Source organism: Pecten maximus, chromosome 11 (genome assembly GCF_902652985.1).
Source record: "Pecten maximus chromosome 11, xPecMax1.1, whole genome shotgun sequence".
In the NCBI taxonomy this organism is placed as follows: Eukaryota; Metazoa; Mollusca; class Bivalvia; order Pectinida; family Pectinidae; genus Pecten; species Pecten maximus.
In genome coordinates, this window is record NC_047025.1 from 20,174,519 (window position 1) to 20,197,819 (window position 23,301).

General features: G+C 36.1%; 1 protein-coding gene across 1 annotated transcript; it reads left to right on the forward strand.

Annotated features, from left to right (window-relative positions):
• The first annotated feature begins 334 nt into the window (after window positions 1–334).
• LOC117337212 (conserved oligomeric Golgi complex subunit 7-like) lies at window positions 335–23,171 on the forward strand. Its single transcript, XM_033898070.1, is given in 24 exon segments — window positions 335–399; window positions 1,661–1,753; window positions 2,434–2,478; window positions 2,905–2,960; window positions 3,333–3,417; window positions 5,313–5,402; window positions 5,964–6,032; window positions 6,565–6,600; window positions 6,993–7,136; window positions 7,138–7,197; window positions 7,876–7,986; window positions 8,455–8,607; window positions 9,616–9,670; window positions 10,626–10,759; window positions 10,913–10,987; window positions 11,641–11,706; window positions 11,926–12,061; window positions 16,422–16,536; window positions 16,925–17,028; window positions 18,826–18,956; window positions 19,413–19,496; window positions 19,902–20,016; window positions 20,279–20,410; window positions 20,731–23,171. Coding segments are annotated over 24 exon segments (2,259 nt in total). The 5' UTR covers window positions 335–396; the 3' UTR covers window positions 20,898–23,171.
• The last annotated feature ends 130 nt before the right edge of the window (window positions 23,172–23,301 follow it).

The following is a 23,301-nucleotide window of genomic DNA, read 5'->3' on the forward strand; positions in this document are numbered from 1 at the left end:
TTTGCAATAAATTATAATTGCTATAATATAAAGACTTCGTTTTATTTGTTAAAATATTCAAGTATATGGTTTATAAGCTTCCAAAAATTAAATACTATCCAGATATTTTACTATACCATGGACTGCACAAATAGACAAAATAAATGCTGGAATCTCCATCATATTTCATTAAAAATCAATTTTTGGGGAATGAAGAAAAAACAAAATGAATATCAGTTAAATACATACAACTGCGATAATAATACAACAAAATTGATTAATTAAACACCTTCGTGATAATGTAAGCGATACATCCCCAATGGGCCTTTTCCATTACTGTCTTCGTCTCTTGTGGAGTTACTGCCCTTAGATTCACTCTTCATTAAGTGAACGTGGAAGGAAAACGATTCCGCAGAAATGGTAAACAAACTATTGATGTTACACTTTTTGCAGTTACACGATATTCACAATCATGCTTGATTACTTAAATGCATTATTTAATTTAAAATGAGAGGAAAGCTTAATGGTAATAAACTCCGACACTGTTCGGCTAGAAGTGCCTTTGCTTCCAGTGATAATGTTCATTATCAATATCATTGGAACCACAGGCGTCTGAAGTTCTGACAGTAAACTGAGATATAATACCATAGAAAAAATACGAGTATCTACTATAAAAAAAGACGCCTGTGTTGGAACCTAGCTTGTTACCGGTTATTTCGTCCCGACGATTGCTGCAACAACCATGGTTTCCTGCCTTAGACCCCTAATAGTTTGATCTTGACCCTCCAAATGAGATTTGACTCTTCAAGACATATATACTTGATTATGTTTTGACTCTTCAGTTTTCTGAAAAATAATGATTTGCAATTGACTTCTGAAATGGGTAAATATCGATACCATTGGCAATAGTCGACTGGATGTCATGAACAACGGGCGTCTGCATCTAGTTTGTTTTTATAGAAAGATGTTATCCCTTAATGTATTCTTTATAAATATAAACTTGATATAGACGCCTTTGCTGCAAAAGTGATTTGTTTGGGGAAAATCTATTACATCCTTGTATTTTAACCAAAATAATTTGGTCAATAATGGGTTGTGGATACTATAATACTTCATTTTAAACAGTGAATCAATAATGATATGGTTCTCGTCAACGTTCGAGTACTGAGATTCTTGTAATTACAAAATGAAATAATGAAATTTCATAATCATATGCATGCATAATCATGGCTGTGTATTTCCTATTGTCTCTATATATAGTAATGTGTTTTATTCCTGGATAATTTTTTGGAAAATCCAAAATTGACCAAATATTAAGAAAAAGGCCCCCTCCAAAAATATCCATGTTAACATGATAGCGAACACCAATTTTGGCACTTGTCCTTTTTTCCTTATCTGTTTTGTGTAATATTTGCCATTTATGTTTTGCTGTGTCTTTGGAAGTTTTAATTTGAAGACACATGTACAGTTGGGAACTTTTTATTTCTTTTTGGGAAAAATCATGCTAAAATGCATTGGGAATGGGGTCATTTGCACACCTATAGTAAATCAGACTTTTACAAGGTGCATGTAAGTGGTACGGTATTACCGGTAACCCTATATATTTGTTTAAATTTTCATGGTAAAGTCTTAGTATTTAAATATATTTTTTTTAAATTCATCAACATTAATCTATTTTCAGGACTATTCAAAGTTTCTGGATGACAACTTTGATGCTAAGGAGTGGGTCAACACAGCCTTCCGTTCACAGAAGGACCAGTCTGTGAATAAAGATGTTGGTATTTTATACTCAAGGAAACTATGCTCAAAAAGCTGTATCATTTATTATTTTCAATTTTTCATACTACTGAAATAGAAAATTGTGAAATTCAATGAACACCTCCTGTTGGAATTACTGTTAGTACTTCATGGCATACATCATATGTCTGTGTTACATTTTATTTGTTAACACTAACAGATTGAAGATATAGAATAAGAGTAGGTATAATTGGCTGCTATAGAGTCTAGATCTTAACAGTGAGTTACTGCTTTTAACCATGAAATACGTACATGTCAACATGAAATGAAGGAAGTGACATGCCCAACCATGTGCTGTGGGTTTTTTTTTTTATCGGGTGCCATCCAGTTTCCTCCCATAGTGAGACCCCTCCTTCACTGATTAATATAAGTAGATATCATAATTATTAACTGTTTACTTAATGTTTTCACAAAACTAAAAGTTCACAGAAGGAAATCAATATTAACAACATAAACAGCCAAGCAAGATTGATTTATCAAAATCTCAGGTCATGATACAAATGGAAATATTGATTCTACATGTACCCTTTAAGAATTAATGATATAACTTGATAAAAAAGTTTTGCTTAATGTGAAGTACCTAGAAGCATCTATAACAGAAATATGTGTGATACTTACCGATATTGAAGCCTATACTATACAGTCTTTCTTTTCCAGCAATATGCCACCACCTTAGTTATGAAGCTTCAGATGTTTATACAGGTAAGATATTTTCCAAGGTCTGTAATATAAATATGATGTTTTACTGTAAAGCTTTTTATCGAAGCATACATGTATGAGAGTCTTGGGTGTAACTGTATAGCTGGGGATTTTCTGTACTAAATTCCTCCTTTACTGATACAGTGGTACCGCGACTCAGATTTTCCATAAAAAACTTTGCAATTTTGTTTATATGTTTGTATATATTATTATACGTTTTCTGATTCTTCACTTTGTTCTATCTAAAGGTATATCAAAATGTTATTTTTCTATGTCTTTGTTGCCTTGTACCTATTTAATAAAGACGTAACTTTCAAAGAAAAAAATAAGATCTGTACATATATTTAAAAACTTATACTGTGCTTTCTGATTTGATATAACATTTGTCAAAGTTCAAATTTGGACATATAAAAATTGTGAATATTTCAGGAGGTCAATAATGTAATAGAGGAGTCCAGTCAACAAGCAGTACAGAATCTCCCAAGGTTTGTAAAGCCCCAGTAGCTCACTTTAATTAAAAGATACATGAATGGGCTAATTAATAGGGGCTATATACACAAGTAAAAACTTACGGTTTGTTTAACCAGTACAGCAGTTTTTGCAGGTCAGAAGAATAAATGAGCATGCATATGTTAACCCCTTAAACATACCCCACAACATTTTTTTGATATGGAAAAATAGCACTAGCACCCCACAAATGCAGATTCCTTTTTGGTCTAAGGGAGATAATCCAGTATCAGTATAGGTGATAACATTCTTCAAAAATAATTCGCCCTGGGAAATTTGACACCCAAAGCATATTAATTATAACTATATCTTAAATGGAAAAAATACAATGATGTTTTTATGCCTGGCAGGGTTATGAGAGAGCTGGATGCAGTCAAACAAGAATCAGCTTTGTTACAAGATCAAATGAAAATGGTCAAGCAAGACATCCAGAAGGTAAGTGTTGGTTAGAGACAGATACAGAGATGTGTGTCTGTTAGACAAGACAGGTGTTAAGTATGTTACAGACAAATACAGAGAAGTTGTGTCTGTTAGACAGGTGTAAGTATGTTACAGACAAATACAGAGAAGTTGTGTCTGTTAGACAGGTGTAAGTGTGTAACAGACAAATACAGAGAAGTTGTGTCTGTTAGACAGGTGTAAGTGTGTAACAGACAAATACAGAGAAGTTGTGTCTGTTAGACAGGTGTAAGTATGTTACAGACAAATACAGAGATGTTGTGTCTGTTAGACAGGTGTAAGTGAGTTACAGACAAATACAGAGAAGTTGTGACTGTTAGACAGGTGTAAGTGTGTTACAGACAAATACAGAGAAGTTGTGACTGTTAGACAGGTGTAAGTGTGTTACAGACAAATACAGAGAAGTTGTGTCTGTTAGACAGGTGTAAGTGAGTTACAGACAAATACAGAGAGTTGTGTCTGTTAGACAGGTGTAAGTGTGTTACAGACAAATACAGAGAAGTTGTGTCTGTTAGACAGGTGTAAGTGTGTTACAGACAAATACAGAGAAGTTGTGTCTGTTAGACAGGTGTAAGTGTGTTACAGACAAATACAGAGAAGTTGTGTCTGTTAGACAGGTGTAAGTGTGTTACAGACAAATACAGAGAAGTTGTGTCTGTTAGACAGGTGTAAGTGTGTTACAGACAAATACAGAGAAGTTGTGTACTGTTAGACAGGTGTAAGTGTGTTACAGACAATACAGAGAAGTTGTGTCTGTTAGACAGGTGTTAAGGTGTTACAGACAATACAGAGATGTTGTGTCTGTTAGACAGGTGTAAGTGTGTTACAATACAGAGAAGTTGTGACTGTTAGACAGGTGTAAGTGTTACAGACAAATACAGAGAAGTTGTGACTGTTAGACAGGTGTAAGTGTGTTACAGACAAATACAGAGAAGTTGTGACTGTTAGACAGGTGTAAGTGTGTTACAGACAAATACAGAGAAGTTGTGTCTGTTAGACAGGTGTAAGTGTGTTACAGACAAATACAGAGAAGTTGTGACTGTTAGACAGGTGTAAGTGTGTTACAATACAGAGAAGTTGTGTCTGTTAGACAGGTGTAAGTGTGTTACAGACAAATACAGAGAAGTTTTGACTGTTAGACAGGTGTAAGTGTGTTACAGACAAAAACAGAGAAGTTGTGACTGTTAGACAGGTGTAAGTGTGTTACAGACAAATACAGAGAAGTTGTGTCTGTTAGACAGGTGTAAGTGTGTTACAGACAAAAACAGAGAAGTTGTGTTTGTTAGACAGGTGTAAGTGTGTTACAGACAAATACAGAGAAGTTGTGTCTGTTAGACAGGTGTAAGTGTGTTACAGACAAATACAGAGAAGTTGTGTCTGTTAGACAGGTGTTAAGTATGTTACAGACAAATACAGAGAAGTTGTGACTGTTAGACAGGTGTTAAGTATGTTACAGACAAATACAGAGAAGTTGTGTCTGTTAGACAGGTGTAAGTGTGTTACAGACAAATACAGAGAAGTTGTGACTGTTAGACAGGTGTAAGTGTGTTACAGACAATACAGAGAAGTTGTGACTGTTAGACAGGTGTAAGTGTGTTACAGACAAATACAGAGAAGTTGTGACTGTTAGACAGGTGTAAGTGTGTTACAGATAAATACAGAGAAGTTGTGCCAAATACAGTGAGGGAAGGTGTGTTAGTTAGGCAGATGAAGAAAGAAAAATGCTAAATTGTATTTAATTAATATCTAAATTGTGAACTAAACAGTGTATTTGTACATAGAAAACAGAATGCTTGTGTATAGTTAAAGATACTACAGTTTGGGGATTTTAGTGCAATGAACAGTATGAATATTTGTAAATAATTCAACAGGTAGAACAGGACACTGCTCAATCCATGCAGATGTTGCTCCAGCTTGACTCAATCAAATCTCGACTGACGGCTGCTGCTGAGGGTCTTCAGGTAAACATGTGTTTAAATATACACTCATATATCACTTTAAAGTTACCTGTATTCCAGTACAGTCCATCATTTTAGATTAGTGCTGTATTATTAACCACCATGTAAAGTATACATTGGGCTTTCTCATATATAATATTACGTGATAGAGTATGTCATGCAATTCATCCTAGTTTGTGTAACATAGTGTGACCACTTTTAAATTATGTTTCGTTTTTCTGCGTTAATTGCCCCATTAACAGCCAGGGTAATTTTGAGGGGGGATGTCCTTGTAGAAGATGATAACTGCCTCACCGAATAACATACAGGAGGCCTGTCACATGCCATCCAGAGTGATAAGGGTAAAGTTTCTTGCCCAATGAAACAACAATGACAGCAGAGACTGGCCTGTTTCTCAGCTTCTCGTGAAGCATAATTTAGCACAGGTAGGTAGCGTTGAACCCCATACCTTGGATGTTTACCTGAGACATGGCCCCTATTTAGATAATGTACTAAAAATCTGTTATGTGTGATCATACTACACATATGTACAGGACTTCTCTGATAATTCATTCCACCCTGTAGGAGGCAGATAACTGGACAACCCTCAGTGCTGATGTGGAAGAAGTGTTTCAGTCCAATGATACAGACGCTGTGAGTAGCTACAATAATCGAGTCAGTGTGTGTCTGATATGAGTGTGTTGTATGGATCATACTAGGATTCTCTAGATCAGAAAGAGGGATGCAGTTAAGATTTTCCAGTTTTTTGCCATGTTTTATTCCAATTCATTTCACTTCAATCAGTATTTGTATATAACGGTCCAGGGGAAACAACTCTCTAATTTTTTATCAGCACCTACATACACTATGGAAATTAATATATCTACGTACTTTGATCTAATTGTTCATCCTCAAAACACTGGAAAACAAAATATTTTTAATATTGATTGTCATAAATAACAAAAAAAAATAAAAATAGATAATAAGTGAGTTGAAATTTGATTGGAGATCATGAACTAATTAATTATTTCAGATGTGTCCTCCTTTGTGATAAGTTTTAATATATGTTATACCTTTGGAAAAATAGTTAACGTCTCATCCAAAGGTACTGTAGTCATCTATTTTATATAAAGTCTTAGGAAAATGACTTTATTGTGTATTATAGCAAAAACTTGTCTATCGACAGATCACAGCGAAACTGTCTAGAATGCAGACATGTTTGGTAAGTAGTACACGAACTTAACTTGAGTCAGATTTAGTTTCTAAAATATGTATCAATGATTATGAATTATTGTTATCAACCAATATGGTATGTTTAAGCAATGCCATATAGTCTCATCAACGTATTTTTAATGTCTGGGTAGAAATAAATTTCCAAAACTGTGATAATTTTAATCCGATAATTTCAGTATTCAGTTGAGTAGTGTAAATTGCGAGCAAAACAGGTTAGGAATAATCCCAATATACAATCATATTTAAGTTTAAATCAAGAGAAGAGGTTCCCTTGATAAGAATACAACTTCCTAATAAAGGTCAAGGTTATCTGTTATAACAAACACTATTACAATTATTTTTTTGACCTTGAAAATACATCAAGTTTGATTGCATTTTCAGCAAATGTTGGTGGATACTCCAGATTATGGTGAGCGTTGTGGCCATCTAGAGAATCTGAAGAATCGATTGGAGGCCATGCTAAGTCCCCAGTTAGTGGCAGCTTTTAACTCTCAGTCTATAGAGGCGGCCCAGAAGTTTACCAGGGATATTCTCCGATATTGACAGACTTCCCCAACTCTACAAGTACTATCATAAATGTCACAAGGTATGACAAGCCTATAACTTGGAGGAATGATTTATGTTGATAACTGTCAAATTCGAAATTAAATCATTAATGGAACCATTAATGCAATGTTATTTGGGGATTGGACATCTTTTGTGATCTGTGTAATACAGAACTTTAACTTGATATTCATAGCCTTTTGATAATGGAGAAATCAGTATAAAGCCATGAACTATACTTTAACACATTGTCAAGTCATAGTACCATAAATGATATCTGTAACAGTCCGAGATTCCCAATTTAGTCCATTTAGTTGAGCTTCTACAGAAAAACCACAAAATACTTAGTAGATAAACATTATATCTCTGTAATATCCATCATGCCAGCTTGCAAAATTGGTTACTATGGCAATAACATGCAAAATTTTATCTTCATATTCACATTTCAAACCTTTAATAGTAAGCTTTCAAATGAGACTACTAAAGCCCAGAGTCTGACTTCCAATATTTCATATCCTGTGATTCTAAAGTTTTCTATTACTAGACAGTGACCCTTATCTAGAACTGGCAGTAGAAGTGTAGATAATTCAGTTTGAATCTGATTAAGTATTGTAAGTTACCTTTTACATGCTGAATTTGAAACAAAACAGTCGGGGTTATTGAGGTGTGGTTTCTATAAAGCAAAGTCACACTGCAGTTTGAAGATTTTTCCTCCTTACAGACAAATTTGATGTCCATCTGGAATACGGTGTTGGAGACCAATGCGGACGATTCCCTGTCTGATTGGATGTCAGAGTATTACGACCTACTTCTGACCACCTGGCATAGTCAGGTAACATTCCATTGTAGCTGTTCTATATGTTTTGTCCTATCATACAGGCTGATAATACTCACAGAATGTCTTTTTTTTACAAAATAATATCAAACATTTGTGCTGACCTGTGCTATTTGAAATGTTCAAATACTGATGCAAACTTTCATTTCGAGCTTGTGTGTTAGAAAAGTTTACAAGTAGACCACAAGTACTAGTCTTGTGTGGCAAAACACCAAACTATCATACTGGGTTACTGGGTGTATTGACAGATGAAGCTAGTTTATGTGAGTGAACATAATTCAGGTCATAGAAGCCTTTGCTAAGGTGTACCAAACAACAATAACCTATCGGAAGGTCATTTTATCAGTGAACAATGCAGAAAAGTTTGGATTGTTTGACTTTCATTAAAGCCTCTTAATTATATAATAGATAATATTCTATTTGAATGATTGACCCATGTCTTCATCAGGATATGTTTTGTTGTAGATTAAGTGGTGTAATCAGGTGTTTGTCGACCCTGTCCCGATCGTCTGTGACCTGATCACGGAATCACTTTCGTCTGTAGACCTTGGTACATGTATAACCAAACATCTGAGTCAACGCAGGGATAACCTTGTAGCTCTTACAGAACTCAAGGAGGTAATTTAAATATAGATGTATTTGGAGCTCCTTGGATCTTAAAAAGTTTTTCAATATTACATCAGATTTATAAAGTGTATTCTGCAGATTTGCACAGAGATAAAAATAAAATTTTGGGAGAAGGTTCATTTTCTTAATACATGCATATGAATAAAAAAACTATTCTAACAAATCATTTTACAATCACATGATTTTTCTGACCATTGTAAAATTGTCAACATTTTACCAGCACATCCTGTCTAATGATGCCGGGAGACCCTGCTGTTAATACCATGGGGCTCTGTGTATTGATGTTATGGGGCCAGTATGGTGATGCCATGGGGCCCCGTGTATTGATGTTATGGGGCCAGTATGGTGATGTCATGGGGCCCCGTGTATTGATGTTGTGGGGCCCCGTGTATTGATGTTATGGGGCCCCGTGTATTGATGTTATGGGGCCAGTATGGTGATGCCATGAGGCCCTGTGTATTGATGTTATGGGCCCAGTATGGTGATGCCATGGGGCCCCGTGTATTGATGTGATGGGGCCAGTATGGTGATGCCATGGGGCCCAGTGTATTGATGTTATGGGCCCAGTATGGTGATGCCATGGGGCCCCGTGTATTGATGTTATGGGGCCAGTATGGTGATGCCATGGGGCCCCGTGTATTGATGTTATGGGGCCAGTATGGTGATGCCATGGGGCCCCGTGTATTGATGTTATGGGCCCAGTATGGTGATGCCATGGGGCCCCGTGTATTGATGTTATGGGGCCAGTATGGTGATGCCATGAGGCCCTGTTTGTTGTAACACTAATTATATAAGCTTCTCACTTCTTCTGGGGTAACATCCTCATTTTCAGGAAAGACCTTCTTTATCAAAATGTGTATGATCATGGCATATCACTAGTCTATAGGTCATCTTATATAATATACAGACTCACCATGTGATAAAACTACCTAGCTGTATATTTTGTAGGGTTTGTATTATTGTAACACCTGCATGTAATTACTTTTTTGTTTTGTTCAGATATCAGAGAGGTTTTCAAAGAGTATAGAACAGTCTGTAGAGACACATGCTAAAGGTGAGGTTTTGTTTCCTTTAAACAAGTACTTTTTCAAGGATATAGTTGAAGGAATGATTAAGGATATACATCTTTGTCTAAACTTTTTTGGAAAAATTCAAATTTCAAAATCTTGCAGAACATTATTTTAGTTTAAAAAGCCAGATTTAATTTTTTCTTTTAAAGGAAGATTGTTTCAAACACTTTAATTATTAAACACTGCAGAAAAATGTTTTAAATAAAACTAGAAAGCAATCTTGAAAGCAAACGTTTGAAAAAAATAATAAAATTGCTTTCTTTGTCAGATTGTACATACATGTACATGTAATTAAAAATCATTTCTGGGTTTGGAGAAAACTTGATGAAATAAGATGTATAATTATATAAGTTATGTTCTCATGTTTCACTTTGCTTCAAATTCCCTTGGACATAGGGGTTATACAAGTACCAGGTATCTTGGGATAGAGAGAGTCGGGTAGATTTCACCATTGTCATATAGATTTTGTTAGTGCAGGGTGGATTTTACTAGTGTCAGATAAATTTCACAAGTGTCTGGTAGATTTCATTAGTGTTGTGTAAGTTTCACTAGTGTCAGGTAGATTTCATGAGATCAGGTAGATTTCATGAGTATCGGGTAGATTTCATGAGTATCGGATAGATTTCACTAGTATCAGGTAGATTTTACTAGTACATGTGTATCAGGTAGATTTCACTAGTGCTGTGTAAGTTTCACTGGTATCAGGTAGATTTCATGAGTATCAGGTAGATTTCACTGGTATCAGGTAGATTTCATGAGTATCAGGTAGATTTAACTGGTATCAGGTAGATTTTACTAGTATCAGGTAGATTTTACTAGTATCAGGTAGATTTCACCAGGGTAGTGTAGATTTCATAAGCATCATTTATGTTATGTACATCAACAGGTATAATATATATCACAATTGATCAGAATAAACAATGCTTAATTTGTATACAGTTGAACAGCTTGAGCACACTCAGAGCCTGGAGAGACTGATGATGATGGTTTACGCCCCATACAGACCATACATCGCCAAGTACAAATCAATGGAGGAGGCAACACTGGGGTCTGATCTCAACAACATTCGTCTGGTAAGAGCTCTGTCACTTCTCGTACAGTATATTGTATTTATGCTCGTGGTGCTGACATCTGTGTAACCTCTCTACGAGGTGCTGACATCTGTGTAACCTCTCTACATGGGGTAGTACATTGTAATGATCATGTGGTTTAATTTTCTGTTTTAGGATGATGCTGAAGTGTTTGAAACAGTACAGTTGTTAGCAGCGTCTGTAAACAAGTTGTTTAATGTAGCTAAAGAAGTAAGTGGCTTATGAATTAGGTTTATTTTTACTGTATAAGAGAATAGACTCGAAGGTAGATGTCATGTAATTTCATATCATTGCTTGAACAAGGAATTGTTTACAGTGTGGTTTCTAATTCTATATGACTTTTTTTCATGAGTGCTGTGGCAACAATGTTGGGAAAAAAAATTACCATGCACCATGTTTATAAATAAATTACGAACACTTTGTTAAAATTTATTTCTTAAAATCATGTTTATAAATAAATTAACAACACTTTGTTATAATTTATTTCTTAAAATCATGTTTATTAATAAATTTAGAACACTGTTAAAATTTATTTCTTAATTTCAATGTTACCAGAGATCTGTTGCAGAAATGTTAATACATAAATCAACTTTGTAAATTTTGGTAGAACATGCCTAAAACTAATCTCTTATTGAGAAATGGTGTAATATACATGACTTAACATGGTTGTGGGAACATTTTGTGCAGGTCTCCATCTTAAATGTTAATATCATCAGAATTTACTGATTTTAAATTGAATATAAAAAACATGTACATGTAGATATAAATCTACACTTTCTTATAAAAATGTTTTTAGAATTAATTTCATACACAATCACCACAAGGAAACACATTTAGATATACATGTGTATGTCTCTCTTCAGGCTAATGACAGATGCCAGCGTTTATCTAATGGCTGTGGCTATGAATTTTTGCTAGATGCTTTGAAGGTATGTTCTGTGAATGCTGAAAATGTCTGGAGATTACAAAAAAGAATCTTCAAATTGTCTTTTTATATCAAATTATATATGTTAATCAGTTTTGTTGTAATCTTTTATTTCTTGTATTCAATCCAACACTTTCACTCAATATTGTCTTTCAATCATATTTCATCTACAGTAATTGTCCAGGGTTCATGTATGATATGATTGAGTTATTTTTTCCTTCAGACCTACTTCATCAGCTACTGTCGCGAGTTCCGTCGTGTGATGGTGAACATCAAGGAGAAGTGTAAGAGCAGTCATAATCAGGACACAGAGGACTGGACACTGTTCCAGCAGTCTCTTCGCATCATACAGACATGTGGTGGGTACAGTATATCATACAGACATGTGGTGGGTACAGTGTATCATACAGACATGTGGTGGGTACAGTATCATACAGACATGTGGTGGGTACAGTGTATCATACAGACATGTGGTGGGTACAGTATATCATACAGACATGTGGTGGGTACAGTATATCATACAGACATGTGGTGGGTACAGTATCATACAGACATGTGGTGGGTACAGTATCATACAGACATGTGGTGGGTACAGTGTATCATACAGACATGTGGTGGGTACAGTATATCATAGACATGTGGTGGGTACAGTATATCATACAGACATGTGGTGGGTACAGTATATCATACAGACATGTGGTGGGTACAGTATATCATACAGACATGTGGTGGGTACAGTATATCATACAGACATGTGGTGGGTACAGTGTATCATACAGACATGTGGTGGGTACAGTATATCATACAGACATGTGGTGGGTACAGTATATCATACAGACATGTGGTGGGTACAGTGTATCATACAGACATGTGGTGGGTACAGTGTATCATACAGACATGTTGTGGGTACAGTATATCATACAGACATGTGGTGTGTACAGTGTATCATACAGACATGTGGTGGGTACAGTATATCATACAGACATGTGGTGGGTACAGTGTATCATACAGACATGTGGTGGGTACAGTATCATACAGACATGTGGTGGGTACAGTATATCACACAGACATGTGGTGGGTACAGTATATCATACAGACATGTGGTGGGTACAGTGTATCATACAGACATGTGGTGGGTACAGTATATCATACAGACATGTGGTGGGTACAGTGTATCATATAGACATGTGGTGGGTACAGCATATCATACAGACATGTGGTGGGTACAGTATATCATACAGACATGTGGTGGGTACAGTATATCATACAGACATGTGGTGGGTACAGTGTATCATACAGACATGTGGTGGGTACAGTATATCATACAGACATGTGGTGGGTACAGTATATCATACAGACATGTGGTGGGTACAGTATATCATACAGACATGTGGTGGGTACAGTATCATACAGACTTGTGGTGGGTACAGTATATCATACAGACATGTGGTGGGTACAGTGTATCATACAGACATGTGGTGGGTACAGTATATCATACAGACATGTGGTGGGTACAGTATCATACAGACATGTGGTGGGTACAGTATATCATACAGACATGTGGTGGGTACAGTGTATCATACAGACATGTGGTGGGTACAGTATATCATACAGACATGTGGTGGGTACAGTATATCATACAGACATGTGGTGGGTACAATATATCATACAGACATGTGGTGGGTACAGTATATCATACAGACATGTGGTGGGTACAGTGTATCATACAGACATGTGGTGGGTACAGTATATCATACAGACATGTGGTGGGTACAGTATACTCATACAGACTGTGGTGGGTTTACAGGTTATATCATACAGGAATTTGGTGGGTCCAGGTAATCATACAGACATGTGGTGGGTACAGTGTATCATACAGACATGTGGTTCAGACAGTGTATCATACAGACATTGGTGGTGGGTACAGTATATCATACAGACATGGGTGGGTACAGTGTATCATAAAGACATGTGGTGGTACAGTGTATCATACAGACATGGTGGTGGTACAGTGTATCATACAGACATGTGGTAGGGTACGTATATCCTACAGACATGTGGTGGGTACAGTATATCATAGACATGTGGTGGGTACAGTGTATCATACAGACATGTGGTGGGTACAGTGTATCATACAGACATGTGGTGGGTACAGTGTATCATACAGACATGTGGTGGGTACAGTATATCATACAGACATGTGGTGGGTACAGTGTATCATACAGAATGTGGTGGGTACAGTATATCATACAGAATGTGGTGGGTACAGTGTTATCATACAGACATGTGTTGGTACAGTGTATATCATACAGACATGTGGTGGGTACAGTGTATCATACAGACATGTGGTGGGTACAGTATATCATACAGACATGTGGTGGGTACAGTATATCATACAGACATGTGGTGGGTACAGTATATCATACAGACATGTGGTGGGTACAGTATATCATACCGACATGTGGTGGGTACAGTATATCATACAGACATGTGGTGGGTACAGTGTATCATACAGACATGTGGTGGGTACAGTATATCATACAGACATGTGGTGGGTACAGTGTATCATACAGACATGTGGTGGGTACAGTATCATACAGACATGTGGTGGGTACAGTGTATCATACAGACATGTGGTGGGTACAGTATATCATACAGACATGTGGTGGGTACAGTATATCATACAGACATGTGGTGGGTACAGTGTATCATACAGACATGTGGTGGGTACAGTGTATCATACAGACATGTGGTGGGTACAGTATATCATACAGACATGTGGTGGGTACAGTGTATCATACAGACATGTGGTGGGTACAGTGTATCATACAGACATGTGGTGGGTACAGTGTATCATACAGACATGTGGTGGGTACAGTATCATACAGACATGTGGTGGGTACAGTATATCATACAGACATGTGGTGGGTACAGTATATCATACAGACATGTGGTGGGTACAGTATATCATACAGACATGTGGTGGTACAGTATCATACAGACATGTGGTGGGTACAGTATATCATACAGACATGTGGTGGGTACAGTGTATCATACAGACATGTGGTGGGTACAGTGTATCATACAGACATGTGGTGGGTACAGTGTATCATACAGACATGTGGTAGGTACAGTGTATCATACAGACATGTGGTGGGTACAGTATCATACAGACATGTGGTGGGTACAGTATATCATACAGACATGTGGTGGGTACAGTATCATACAGACATGTGGTGGGTACAGTGTATCATACAGACCTGTGGTGGGTACAGTGTATCATACAGACATGTGGGTGGGGTACAGTATATCATACAGACATGTGGTGGGTACAGTATATCATACAGACATGTGGTGGGTACAGTATATCATACAGACATGTGGTGGGTACAGTATCATACAGACATGTGGTGGGTACAGTGTATCATACAGACATGTGGTGGGTACAGTATATCATACAGACATGTGGTGGGTACAGTATATCATACAGACATGTGGTGGGTACAGTGTATCATACAGACATGTGGTGGGTACAGTGTATCATACAGACATGTGGTGGGTACAGTGTATCATACAGACATGTGGTGGGTACAGTATATCATACAGACATGTGGTGGGTACAGTATATCATACAGACATGTGGTGGGTACAGTATATCATACAGACATGTGGTGGGTACAGTATATCATACAGACATGTGGTGGGTACAGTGTATCATACAGACATGTGGTGGGTACAGTATATCATACAGACATGTGGTGGGTACAGTATATCATACAGACATGTGGTGGTACAGTATATCATACAGACATGTGGTGGGTACAGTGTATCATACAGACATGTGGTGGGTACAGTGTATCATACAGACATGTGGTGGGTACAGTATATCATACAGACATGTGGTGGGTACAGTGTATCATACAGACATGTGGTGGGTACAGTGTATCATACAGATATGTGGTGGGTACAGTGTATCATACAGACATGTGGTGGGTACAGTGTATCATACAGACATGTGGTGGGTACAGTATCATACAGACATGTGGTGGGTACAGTATATCATACAGACATGTGGTGGGTAGTGTATCATACAGACATGTGGTGGGTACAGTATCATACAGACATGTGGTGGGTACAGTATATCATACAGACATGTGGTGGGTACAGTATCATACAGACATGTACACACAACATGTCTGTATGATGTACTAATAACTATATATTGAAAAACATATTTCAAAGGTCTCCAGTTCCACCTGTACCATTGAGCTGAAAATTGGTAAAAATGTTAAGGAAGGGATTCCTATAAAGTGTTATTACGTTTTGGCCTTGTAAAATCTTTGTCATGGCAGCAAATTTGTAACATGATTGTGCAATCATCATTTTCCGAACAACTTCTATTTCAAACTTCTTCTCAAGCTCCACAAGTGAAATTCAAGTCAAATTTGGCTACGATGATCCTGAGATGGTTGTGACCAAGTGTTGTTATTTATCGGGTCAGTCTGACATCCAAAATGGTTGCAATGGCCACAACACCTCTTTAATTGCTACCGAGTATGTATACTACAATAGTGCAAGAGTACTTCAAGTCAGATGACGTGAAGGTCCATGGGCTTCTTGTTTATCCTGCTTAAAATTATTGAGAAAAAATGTTATTTCTTTGACATTGATATTTTTTATCTTTTAAAATTAATTAAAAAAAATTTCTCTGGTTTACAGGGGACCTGATAATGCATGTTGATGAATTGGATGGAAATATCATCAGCAGTATTATGCACACCATTGTACACTACTCCAACCCTGGGTCTCCCACAAAGGAGGTGGGCAAAATCAGGTCAGTAGGCACGATAAAGGGGAGAAATTCATGTCAGAGAATCATTGGAAAGTGCGAAAAATATCACTATACACAAAATTATGAAAAATACTCTCAAAAAGTTGTGATCTTTCTACTGTTCAAAATATATCTAATGCATTAATCTTGAATTTCATTAAAGCTTCAAAATTTCTTCTAGTTTTTTAAAGAAAATGTTTTTAAAAAACATCATCATAGATAGCACTTATCATAAATGTTGTAAATTAAGATTTTGTAAACATGTTACCCTGGGTCAATGACCAAAGTTTGTATCAAATTCAGTGGATTTCAGATTACTAAGCTATACACTGAATTGTATAGATGGGTCAGAGGAATAAAGTAAAAAATTTATTACTATTAAATTGTCTAGACTTGCTGGTAAGCGATCAGTTCTGCATGCACAAGCCTGTCTATTCCTGAGTAGTGCGGAGGATATTGCTAACCTGGAGAGTCTCGTCAGTAAGCTGGAGGAAGGTAGGGTACTTGTCCTACGACCCATTCTCTGTTTGTCTATCTTTTTACTTTTTGTCAGAGTATCCATTCAGTATTTCAGACATATAACAGCTATTCTATATACAGCAGTGCTTTTTGGTCCAGCATTGGTAAAAGCTTCATAGCTCTGAAAATAGTTAAGGAAAAATTATAAATTGTATAATTTTAAGAATATTATCAATTTATGCACCACACATTGAAAATTGAAATCTTTGGTAGGTATGTAATTGTGAGAGCAACAGTAAGTGCGTTAAAAATGCAATAAACTCCTTTTGTTTTTCCTCTTGAAAATGAGGATTCTTCCTGGGACATTGGGGTTTTAAATGGATTGACATGGATACCAGACAAGTAGTTATAGGGTATTGTATTACAGATATTTGGTATCCAGCTTAAGATAGGATTTGAAAAAAAATTATCTCAAAAAAGAAAATCGTATGCAAAATCCTGCTGGCCTCCCATCATTTCTGTCCTTACATGACCATATTGTAATTGGAGCTAAAACCAAATGTCAATACCAACCTCACCTTCCATTATTTTTGGGGTTCCAGTACTCAAGTAATGATGGAATCAGTTATGTTGTAAAATCACTGCACAGTTTTGTTAATAACAGTATATAAATTTAGACTTAATTGCTGTGGTTGTACATATTAATATTCTCTTTCTTAAAATGTTGATTCGTTGTTCGTGTAGTACGAAAGAAAGGTTTGTATATCGTTTGTATTTCCCGTATTTTCTAACCTGCTGTCCAGAGTAAGGCTCGGAATTATTCAGACTTCAAGCATACACTTTTGCCTGCACCAGAAATTCACTTGTCACATAAAATATACAGTATTACATTCCACAGCACAACCAAAACAAATGCCAGTCCAAGTTATCACATGTCAAGAATTCCCTTATCTAGCAGGACAGTGTTGAAAGAGATCACTACCCTTCATCGATCTAAAAAACTGATACCTTAGCATATTGTCAACACCATGTTCATTCAAATGTATAATGACAGCTGGAAGCAGATCCTCTCTAATGTACGAGTCATACTGCCATGTATACATCGAAATACAGATGAACTAATAACAAATTGAGGATAGACTGCAGGGTGACAGTTTAAAATTCATTTCGCTGAATAGAAATAGACTCGACTAAAAGTGTCCATGCAGAAGACCAAGGGTTCGTCATTTCAATGTAAATATTAACGGAACGTAAACTGAGTTTAATAGTTAAACCCCGAGTTGTAATTTGTAATTAAGGGAATTTTCATTTTCAAAAAGACAGAAAATTTATCTAAGTCCAAACTAAAAACTATCATATCAAGTGTAATCCTTACGCAAAATACAACTATTTGCCTTGGCAAATTATTTAAATACATGGTATAATATTTTGCCCTCTGTTCTAGGACTAAATGCCTGTAATATACAAATACTTTAGTCTAATTACCTTAGGTTGTTCTACAAGAGTTGTGTCCTCTGGCTGCTTCACCCAAATGCACAGTAGAAAGAAGAAAATGTGTTTGTTTTCTTTGTAACAATTTTACATGTTTTATTGCGTTTTCTTTCTTACCATACTTTATTGTGTTTTGAGCCAAAACAAAAACCATTTAAATCTCAAGTGATATATATAGACCTGGCTTGTATGTGTCATATTAATGACTTGTCTTAGTGGAATGTTAATTATTTGAAGTATGAGCGTGTATTATAGTTACCTATAGTAATGTACTGCTATTTACCTATACTCTGTTGTCCGAGATGATATCTGGTATACAGTTTTGTTTGGTCCCATGGTTAGGAGAGACACCATCTGTACTGACAGACATCAAGAAAGAGTTTTGTCGACTGAGCGAGGAGGTTCATCGGTTCTCCTTTGATATTGTATTCGCTCAGCTGAGGGGATACCTCACAGATCTGGCTAACATGGAGGTATGTAATATTCCAGCCCATGGTAGGTCATTGTCACGAAACAAAAGTATCTTTAAAGGTAGAACTTGTTACGTATGCTAACATGGAGGTATGTGATATTCCAGTTTCAGCTAAGTCATTCTGTCAGGAGTTCTATATCTTGTTAGGTATGCTACAATCTTGTAATCAACATAATAGAGTTGTATTTCGAACCAGGGGTCACCATGAACTACATTTGATTAAAATCTAATCTACATCTAATTTCTAATAATGGAGGTCTTTTATACACAAAACAGGACATATAATTAGTGGTATTTTACAGAGAAAACTTTCTCACAGAGCAGTAAATATTCAAGATTTTCTCTCAGAACTGGCAACCATTATAATTGAATATATGTACACTTTAGTAACTAAATGTAAACATTATAACAGAGCATGGATATCTCAGTGTTTTATTTTGTTTCTTTTTGTGGCTAGATTTGGATGTCAAAAAGTGCTGGTGGAGCATTGACCTCTGACCTTCCCACTTTCAGTCTTTCACCACAGGAGTATATCACCAAGGTATTCAGAACAAGAATTTTATAATGGATTTGGGGATTGGCTGGTTATAACCTAAACTACACACTGTATCTGTGTCAGTGAAATTGAAAAAGAAAATTAAAAGAAACTGGATATATAAATACCAAAATGAAATCAATAAACACCAAAATGAAATAAACCTTTTAAAAAGTTGAAATAAATAAACACCAAAATGAAATAAATTAAAAATACTTGCATTGTAAAAACCTGAATCAGTATTTACCAGGATAGATTTGTGAAAAATATCCTCATACCCTCCCTCTACAATAAATATTGGGAATTCAGTTCTTTCCAAATCACTCTGTCAGTTTAGTCTTCAACAAAACTGTATATATACATATTTGGTAATGTAAGGTTATCAATGCCCCATTATTGTTTGGTCCATAGATTGGTCAGTATATGATGACCCTACCGCAACACCTAGAGCCGTTCACAATGCAGGACAACCCAGCAGTTATTGTGGCGCTCAAGCACGGCAAACTGCCCTATACTGACGAAATGGGTAAGTAGTTTAGTCACAGCTGTAACTAATTAACCTCTAGTAGGAATATCTACTGATGTAGGTGGCGGCTTCAATTAAATTTACATATAGTTTGACACATAACACATTTCTCCTTTGTTCTAAAATGAAACTGTGATAATTATGCAGTCTAAGTTGTTTTCCCACCAAAACATTCAAAATATTTGAAGTATTTGCCTGATCACGACTATTTTGAGTTAGTAGGTTCCATTGTATATCCTGTACTTATGTTGTTGATATACAGAATTGCCGGAACATACAGCTGACCTGTGGCTGGAATCTATAGCTCATGGCACCATGCATTCCTACTGTGAAGAAATACTCAAAATTCATGAACTGACTACACATGCTACAAAACAGCTGACCACAGATATAGGTTTGTACATTATAATACACTGTAATTTTAGGTCATCTGACCCGAAGGGTCATGATGACCTATTGCCCCTAAAGGGGAACTTTGCTGTAATTTTGCTTTCTATATAATGCTGTAATTTTGCTTTCTATATAATGATTCAATTGTCAGATGACCTTTAAGGGCCTTGGCACACTTGTATAATTTGGGTTTTATAGTCCAAATTATGCTGAATCAGGAATTTTTTTTATCCCCTGTTGCCAAAAAAGAGTTCCAATATGTAAACAAACATGTGTGATCCCTCATATCTTACATAACTAAAATGTTATTTTCCACCTTTACAGACTACCTGTGTAATGTGTTGGATGACCTGGGACTTCACATGTCGGAGACCTTGAAAAATATTGACACACTTTTAAAGACGTCAGCAGAAGATTACCATGATGTGACAGAAAATATGCCCCAGAGACTAGCTCATGCCATTAGTGGTATGAGGAGGATAGATTTGTAGAGACATGTTATATTATAGGGGTGTGTTTGATAGGTTAGAATGTGATACTCGTACGTGTGCGGGATGTGTATGTGATACTCGTACGTGTGCGGGATGTGTATGTGATACTCGTACGTGTGCGGGATGTGTATGTGATACTCGTACGTGTGCGGGATGTGTATGTGATACTCGTACGTGTGCGGGATGTGTATGTTATACTCGTACGTGTGCAGGATGTGTTTATTTAGATTGAAAGGCACTATGTGTGTATAGAAGGGATGTGTTTGCTAGATTGCCATGTCTGTGTGTGTGTGGGGGGGGGGGGGGGGGGGGGGATGTTTGTTGAGGTTGGAAGGAGTCACTGGTGGGTTGGGGTAGTGTCACTGTGCTTTGGGAAGAATATAGAGTAAAATATCAGACAGCCAATTTAAGTTGCAACACCATTTATGGGGAATTCCATTTATTCTTGGTTGCTGTTGACAGTTTTCTTCCTCAATCAGAGATCAGAAAATGTTCATTGACATGGATACTCGAGATGAGGAGACACTCTTTTCATATTGATAATACTGGAAGTGTGACCACACAATTTCGTTGGCTGTATCAATGGTAATAGACAATGAATGACCGGCCTGAACAATCAGTGAAATGTATTGTGTATGTATGAAATGACAGGTGTGTTGCTCAGATAAATCTGGAAAATTCATCAGAAGTCTGTTCCAGCTGGATGCTGAAAGTTTGGATTGAGTTACTGTAACAGTTGTATGTGATCAAACATCAAGATATGTACAACAGAAGTGTAACATGAGACTGACAATTGGTGAAAGTTTAAAACATCTAATCTGTTGGTGAAAGTTTAAAACACCTAATCTGAGTATATTCTGACCATAGCTACTGATAGGACATTGAACAATATACACTTCTGCATAACCAAATCAAACCAAACCATCTTACTTCCAAATAGAGTGGATGGGGAGAAAAATAAAGATGTAAGTGTTACATTGTAGGTGTGGTGTCATTAATATACATGTACAAGTATTCCAGCTTTACAGCCGGTGGTTTTTGAAATCTTCAGCCTTTTTCTTTACACACTAGTTTCAGTTATTTAGCAAGAAATGAGATTTCTGAGATCACCTTACTCTGCCATGTAATATTTTGATACTGTTTAGTATTGAGGGTTTAATCATTTGGTGCATTTTATATCTTTTATTAAGGAAACTATTTGTATTATGGAAGTATGTAGTATGTTGTATATGATGACATGATATATAATTAGCAGGGTATGACACCACCTCTTGTCATGTGTAAAACGTATCATTCCACATCGTATACGATGGTACAGATAATGGTATTAATGGTATTACATGTTTACAGTTAGTGTTAATGCATTTCTTGCATACATATGCATTGTACATGTAGAAAACGAAATATCTGTTAAATCCTATGTCTGTGGTCCATCTGTAAATAATATTTGTTATCACTATTTCTTGAGAAGTAATGGAAGGATTTTTTCTCAAATATCATCTAGGTTCCCCTTGGTCCCTAGTTTTGCACACTTGATTTTGAGTCTGATCCAGAAAACGAAATGGATAAGAGTTGAAGTTTAGTTTGCTGTTTCACAGAAAATTGCTCTTTGTTCTCTCTTAGGTTTTCCTACTTATCACCTCATTAAAGTACAGAAATGATCTGTCTCACATAGAACCAATAAAGATCTTTAAATGGTGGGCACTAATTGCAAAATCAGTATAGTTTCATAATTTCATAGCAAATTTGCATTTCAACAAAATTTGTTTCATTTGGTGTTTTATTGTTCCTAATAAATGTTAATGAATATAAATGTTTCATGATACACAGTAAATGGATACTGTATCAAATGCAATACATGTAGTTTTCTCCTTCATGTTGTACATAATGACAAGAGGTATGGTTTTACATTCTGTGTGGTAGTGTATACCAGTTACCAGCCAATAGTACATTGGGTTGTGTACAGGTGTTTTAAAAGTATTCCTGTATCCTACCTTGCAATGTGGTTTTGTATGTTAATATATATTTCACCCTGGTAAATACTGGCCACAGTATACCACATGGCTAGAGAGAACTTTTCTTTAACTTAATGATTCTAGGCAGAGACACTGATTTAAACACAATTAATCATGACCTCTGTTACATATACTGTATATATGAATAATTATGTTAATGCCAAAATGAAAACAAATGTTTTCTTACTGGTTACTTTTTTTAGTCTTAAATTATTGATCATGTAAAAAGAAATTAAATGATTTTTTTTATGTCACTTCATGGATGTTTGTTTTATTACTTTATTTCATTATTTTGTTTTTACTAATAGTTAGTTTATATATCCCTTGTTTGTTTTTCTTACATTCACACATTTTGTAGAATTTCAACTTCATGTATATCTGATGTCTTT